Raw genomic sequence first — 7,240 nt, forward strand, 5'->3', positions numbered from 1 at the left:
TATTTTTGTGCTACAGGATGGGGATCATTTCTGCAGTCAGAAGAAGTAATTACATAATAAAGAATAATAAAATCGGTAATTACATTTGGGCCTTTTTCACACTGTTTGCATTCAGTCAGTGTTTCTCTTTTCTAGGAGTTGAGTATGGAGTCTGGAATTGATCCAGGGCAGGAATACTATGGCCAGGATTACTACAGTTATGAGCACGGGTATAGTTCCATTTTTCCTCTTTATTTCTGAAAGTGCTGCTTTTCCAGGCTGGTGATGTTTATTATTCCAGCAGTTAATCGTGGGACTTCCCTTCACCTAAGGATTACTTTAATCTTTGTGTCCACAAAGGCGTGAACCAACAACAAAACTCTTTTCAGAGGTTAAGGGGGTATGTGATAACTCCCTGCTTCTTCAGGGATGTCATTATTCCACTTACAGAATGCACATCTTGTCCCTCATGCTGGCTTTATACCCTTAGTGTGTGTATTTCTGCTCCTGGGAGATTAATTTCCACCACATCCTCTTCTTCTATGTTCAGGGATTAATCCTTTCTTCTCCCAGTTTCCAGCCAGCTGCTGGTCTTTTAAATTTCCCTCTAAAAAACCCATCCTACTCTGTAGCCTTTTAAATTTTCCTCAAAAAATCCCATCCTGCCTGGTGGCCTTTTAAATTTCCCTCAAAATACCCCATCCTGACTGGTGGCCTTTTAAATTTCCCTCAAAAAAACCCAATCCTGCCTTGCAGCTTTTTGAATTTCCCTCATAAAACCCCATCTTGCCTTGTGGCCTCCTAAATTTCCTTCAAAAAACCCCATCCTGCCCTGTGACCTTTTAGATTTCTCTCAAGAAACCCATCCTGATTTGTAGCCTTTTAAATTTCCCTCAAAAAATCCCATCCTGCCTTGTGGCCTTTTAAATTTCCCTCAGAAAACCCCATCCTGCCTGGTGGCCTTTTAAATTTCCCTCAAAAAGCCCCCACACTTCCTTGTGGCCTTTTAAATTTCCCTCAAAAAACCCATCCTGCCTTGTGTCCTTTTAAGTTTTCCTCAAGAACTCCATCCTGCCTGGTGGCCTTTTGAATTTCCCTCAAGAAACCCCATCCTGCCTTGTTCTGATAAATCCCATTGGACTGCAGCTCTTCAGGAATTCCTGCTGGCGTTCCCCACAACTGATCCCAGGGAAGCTGCTCTTTCATTCCACGATTATTAAGAAAGATCCCCAAAAAAAAAATCAGGTGGATTGATGGAAACTTGATGTCCTTAGAGAGGTTTTGACTGATCCAACAGACCCCAAACTTCAGGTTACCCTGGAGGGGCTGTTGGAACAGAAGCGTATCTGGGATTTGGTTGCCGCTAAGGAAGAAAAGGAGGGAATAAAACAGGGAAAGCTGTTCACTTTGCTCTGGATGTGAACAAGCACCGTGCTGGCAGCGTGGTGAGAGGTGTGAGCACATTTGGGCTGTCCTGAGGAGCTGTGGTGTCCCTGGCAGGTACGAGCTGCCGCAGTACGGGAGCCGCCGGCGCCTGCTGTCCCCGTCGGGAATGTACGACGAGTACGGCGAGGTGGTGGTGGAGAGCGACGGTGGCTACTACTACAGTCCCCACGGGCCAGCAGCTGAGGAGGTAAGGAACCAGCTCTGGAGGGATCGTTCTGTCTCTTTAACAGCTTGAAGGGCCACCAAACCTCATCAGTTGTACGCCAGAATTGATTAGAATTAGGTTTTGTATAGATCAGCATTAAGCGTTGTTGGCCCCGTAAAGTTTGTCAGCACTAAATTCCTTTTGTTTTCCAGGCACAAAAAAGAATTGCTGAGCTTCTCTTAGTATCCACATCTGGTTTTAATTCTAAGAAAAATCCACTTAGGTGTTTCCCTTTTGTATCATTACCAAATAAACAAACCTTCCAGTATTTGTAGGGGCCTACAAGGAAGCTGGAGGAGGACTTTTCAGCAGGAACTGCGGTGACAGGACAAGAAGAATGGCTAAAGACTTAAAAAGGGAACTTTTAGGTTGGATATTAGGAAAAAATTCCTCCTTGTGAGGGTGGGCAGGCTCTGGCACAGGGTGCCCAGAGAAGCTGGGGCTGCCCCTGGATCCCTGGAGTGTCCAAGGCCAGGTTGGGGTTGGGTGGGACTTGGAGGAACCTGGGATATTGGAAAGTGTCCCTGTCCATGGCAAGGGGTGGCACTGGATAGGCTTCAAGGTCCCTCCTCCTGGACTCTAGAAGTCTATTACTAATATTCTTTCTACAAATTATGACTTTGCACTGAGAAAAGCAGTACCTAAACTCATCTGTCATAGAGTTCACAGTGAAATCTAAAAAAATTTTAACATGTCAGTGGCAATCAGAAGAAAGTCAATGTAAATATTTTTTTTTGAGTAAAAGTCCAATTGTCCTGAGTGCCAGATCTTAATCCGATATTAAATGAGAAGACAGAACATTTCAGTGTAACATTGCAGAGTAAGGTAGCTGTGCATTTCCAGCCTATTCTAGAACTTTCTAAAACTCTAAAATTCCCAACCATTTCCCATCATTTTGGTAAGAAAACTGTTCTAAAACAGGTAAGTTCATTTTGATGCTGGGAAATAAATGTTGCACCTCCTCCTACCCTATATTAAGGTACAGGTTTTCACTATAACTCTCTTTCAAGTGGTAATCAATTAATTTTCATAATTTCCAGGGCATGATTCCAGTCAGAGGCCCTCCCAGCAGAGGTATAAGCCAGGCAGCAGGGCCTCAAATGGAAGGGAGACCTGTAGGTGTTGGGATGGACCTCAGCCATGGTCCTGGAAGAGGATTTAGGAGCAGCCAGGGGAAAAGGAGGCTAAAGGGAGCGATGCATATAAGTCGTGTGGCAGTCAGTGCCCGCAAACCAGGAAGAGCTGAGTCTGCCCATTCCCGGTGGAAGAAAGCAAAGATATTCCCAATGATCCTGCAGAAAGTGAAAGGTAGGAAGGATTCCAGCTATGCCAAGCTGCTCTCGGCTCGCCAAGTGGACGGGGACAAACCCATGATGATCAGGGGAAGCTACTTCCAGAAAGCTACGGATGCCAGGCCCTCCATGAGAAAACTAAACCACGTGTTGAAGCGCATCAGCGTCTCCAAGAAATTTCAGGAGGGCCTCGGCAAGGATTTGGCACGTGGAGAGGAAGGGTCTGAAAGGGATGAAGCCAAGTCGGGAGTTTCAATCAGCATCACGGCAGAGAGCGAGCAGGAGGAGAGTGACCACGAGAAGAGGAGGAAGAGGAGGAGGAGGCGCGCCTCGGATGAGTCCTCTGAGAAGAGCAGCAGCTCTGAGTCAGAGGACAAAGACTACTTGAAAATAACCCTGGATCAGGATGAGGCCACAGAAAGCACCGTGGACTCGGATGAGGAGACTGGGGATGTGGGGGATTCCGATGAGGAGTCTGAATCCAGCTCCAGCAGCGGGTCGGAGGAGGAGTCATCAGAAGAGGATGATGATGAGGAAGAGTCTGAGAGTGATGAGGATGGCAGCCTGTCCAAGAGCTCATCCACACGGAGCTCCTACAGCAGGTCAGGGACCAGCGAGTCTGGCAGCAGGAGAAGCACGGAAATGTCCAGTGTGAAAAGCAGGGCAGGCAGCTCCCGTGGCAAACGCTCCAGCCAGAAATCCGTGAGCTCCACTGCCTCGGGTAGCGACAGGGACACGAGCCACAAGAAAACCTCAGGATCCAGCTACAAGAGCAAAACCTCCTCTGCCAGTGTGGAAATAGAGGACACCATAGAAGAGGTGTCAGAAGAAGAGGAAGAGGCAGAGGAGACAGCAGGTAGCTCAAACAAGGCAGTTTCTAAAAGTGCCACAGCAAAAGCTGCTGCTGCTGGAGGGGGCAAGGGAGGACAGTCAGCTGCTCCTGGTGAGGACAGTGAGGAGGAAAGTGAAGAAGAGGCTGATCCAGAGGACAGTGATAGAGAGGACACTGCCAGTAAGAATGAATCTTCTTGCCTAGACAGTGAAATCAGTGCGACTTCCAAAGGTACCACAGGGACAAAAAGCTCAGCTAGCGCCACATCCGGGAAAACTGCCACGTCCCCTGAGACTCAGAGCTCTGACACCAACAGAAAAGGAATGAAAACAAGGAAAAAGATGTCCCAGGAAAGCAGCCAGACCCAGTCAGATGAGGCCCTGGGTACTGGAGTTACAGAGTCGGAGGCCACGGGTGATTCCACCTCCTTTTAAAGAGGAGTGACAGTAGGTGATGGTTTGCAGTGAGGAGTGGCTTTGTTTGCTGTGCCTTCTGTGTGGTCTTTCCTAAGCAATGCTGACGGGCTGGAGACTGCCAAAAGGAAAGGGCAAAGTGTATTGATCCAGCATTTCACTGTCCTTGAGGGAGAACTGTGGAAAACCAAACTAATTCCAGCCCTGTGGATATATATCTATAAATGTACATACATATATATACACACACTAGAGATATACTCAGTCAGAAATACAGAAAGTTTTGTTTTCATGGAGCAATGAAACATGGGATTTAGGGAAGATGATAAGGAGGAGGATGTAAAGATCTAAAAATCATCCATGTTTTCATCCTATACATTAATATTGTATTAATATATTTGCTAATCTTCAGGTGAGTTCTCTGCTGTCACGGGCAGCTCTGTTTGCAGGGAGGACAAGTGGAATTGCAGCAAAACAAACATTCCCAAAACTGCAGGGGATAACTGGGAGAGCTGGCATTGGGCTGTTTCTGCATCACAGGATTCAGGTTGCAAACACCAGTTATGCACAAGCTGGGAATGCTGAGGCAAGAGGACCAAGTGAGCTCGGTCAGGAAAGGAAATGGATTACATTTCCCAGCTTCTGCCTTTCCTGCCTATCACAGTACAGTGGTTTTATTTTATTTTATATTTTATTTTATTTTATTTTATTTTATTTTATTTTATTTTATTTTATTTTATTTTATTTTATTTTATTTTATTTTATTTTATTTTATTTTATTTTATTTTATTTTATTTTATTTTATTTTCATCTCTTTAAACTTGATCCATAGTCACTTACCAGCCCCTTTGTGTCCCCACACAGCACAACATAATGTTTTCATGTAAATCCCACTTAAACTAAGCAGGAATAGATGCACTGGAATATATCCATGTGAAGAACATTGTCTGTCTTTTCCAGGAACAATAAAACAGGCATCCAAGTAATTTTTAGCAAGTTTAACTTCTCAAAAGCTGAAGAGTAATCACCTATTTGTACCTTGCATGATTTTTTCTCTAAAAACTGGCTTTTCTCATCTTCTTGTGTGTGTTTTGCAGTGGGGGTTAACTGTGATGGCATCTTAGTGCTTGAATTATTCATTCAAGAAGGGTAATAGCTCTTTTCAGTGTGGTGCAAGGAGGCATTTATTTTTAAAAGATCAATTATAAATTAAAATAACTAGTGGGGGTTTTGTGCTCACCATAGAGCAATCACTGCTACTACAGAGTCACAGCAGCATGGAAATTGTTTGCATTATTTCTTTGAAAAAATATTTAACTTACATAAACCTAAAGCCTGGTTTCTCCACCATCTTCCTGAGCATTTCTACTGATCCCACCTGTCTGGAACAGCCACAAAGCCTTACATGGAGCTGCTCTTTTTGTAACCAGCCAGTTTTGCCAGCGCCATGCATGAGATTTTCCCTGGTGTATGTCCCGGGATTTTCTCTGCTGGATGTGTGATGCACACAAAGCAGAGCTGGCCAGTGCACGGAATTCACAATGCAAAAGTTCCAAGAAAACTTCCAAGGCCTTCCTAGAATTTACACCTTGGAGTAGTTTCTTAAAGGTATCTCTCACACAGCAGCTTCCTCCTCAGGGCTCTCCCGTTTCTGCGCGCATCCAAGGGAGAAAGGCGCAAAATTAATAGAAACTGATGAGAGTCATTAATAAACGAACAGAAAGGGCAGGGAAATGAACTGCTGGGTTGCCCTGACATTTCTTTGTGTTGTCCAACAGTGGGCCAAGAAGAAGAGGATCAAGTTGGTGGTGGACCCGGAGTACGAGACCAGCTCCACGGGCGAGGAGAGCGCTCCCGACTCCAGCCAGAGGAACCGGCTGAGCAACCCCGGCTTCCAAGCCAACGGCAGCAGCAACGTCTACGTGGCCCAGAACGGCTCCGTGGTGCGCACCCGCCGCGCCTGCCTGGGCAACAATTTAAAAGTCACCTCCCCAGTGAGGCTGGGGAAGCAGTTCAAGAAACTGGACAAGCTGGCGGTGACGCACGAGGAGAGCGTCCCGCTGAACACGTTGTCCAAGGGACCGTCCCCCGGTGACAAAATGAACTCCAGACCGTGCAGTGTGTCCTTTTCCTCTACTATAGGGGCTGAAAATGTAGTGACAAAGGCCGGGGCGGCCAAACTGAAAAGCACAGACGAGCAGGAATCGGTTGTTGACCACGAGGAAGTCAAGGAGCCCTTGGAGTCGCACAGTGAACACACACAGTCCGACGAGGAGGAGCTCTGGATGGGCCCTTGGAACAACCTCCACATACCAATGACAAAACTGTGATTTTAGTTGATTTTTTTTTTTTATTTTGGTTTTTACTTCGGTTTATAATAAACTGCGCTTTTTATTGTCACCCACGGGGAGACGTACGGAGTTTGTATGGTGCACATCCGTTGTCCACGACAAACGGCACGCTTTAAAATTCCCAGACAAAATTTGCACTCACATTTGGACCGATCCATTGTCCCCCCTCCCAGTTTTGACAGGCTCCCATTTCACTAAACACTACTTGGTTTCAATTAATGAGTTCTTTTTGGATCTGGAGTTCTTGTTTAATAAACAGTAAACTACTAATAAATGCACAGCCCCCATTGGTTTAACCCTCCAGACAGTTCTACACCTGCCTGGCTTTGTTTTTCTGTATGGTACTTGTGGCTCTACTGTCTAGATTTGGGAATTGTCTATTTATGTTCAAGATTTATATCCAGAGCTCTGCCTTCTGACCTCAGAGTAATAAATTAAAAATAAACCCATTCAAGTCAATGGAGCAAATCCTCGGCTGCTGCTGGAATTTGAGTCCCAGTTCCAAAGTCAGAGCAATTTATGCAAACAACGCCCAGCTGGCAAAGTTATGGAATCAAAGTTCCCGAGATTACAGCACTGCCACTTAGAAAAGTGCAAGAGAAGCTGAAATAAGATAAAAATTGCAAAAGAGGAAGGCAATGTGTAGCAATTAATCTTATTCAGAGCTACCTGGCCATGGTTTGTTCATTTTCTTTTGTAAATTGGCTTGTTCCAATTTTCTT

At 45.4% G+C, this 7,240-nt stretch overlaps 1 protein-coding gene across 3 annotated transcripts in view; it reads left to right on the plus strand.

Moving 5' to 3' along the window:
- Positions 1 to 6,821, plus strand: part of PCDH15 (protocadherin related 15) — a 642,661-nt gene extending 635,840 nt beyond the window's left edge. For 2 of the 3 annotated variants that reach the window (XM_063164079.1, XM_063164078.1), the window contains exons 38-40: positions 136 to 209; positions 1,480 to 1,612; positions 5,946 to 6,821. In XM_063164079.1, coding sequence (XP_063020149.1) covers positions 136 to 209; positions 1,480 to 1,612; positions 5,946 to 6,497 — 759 coding nt within the window. In that variant the 3' untranslated portion in view covers positions 6,498 to 6,821. Of the gene's footprint in view, positions 1 to 135; positions 210 to 1,479; positions 1,613 to 2,670; positions 4,069 to 5,945 lie in introns of all 3 variants that reach the window. The other variant, XM_063164080.1, reaches the window with a different exon arrangement.
- Positions 6,822 to 7,240: the final 419 nt, after the last annotated feature.

The sequence above is a fragment of the Melospiza melodia genome, chromosome 9 (genome assembly GCF_035770615.1).
Source record: "Melospiza melodia melodia isolate bMelMel2 chromosome 9, bMelMel2.pri, whole genome shotgun sequence".
In the NCBI taxonomy this organism is placed as follows: domain Eukaryota; kingdom Metazoa; phylum Chordata; class Aves; order Passeriformes; family Passerellidae; genus Melospiza; species Melospiza melodia.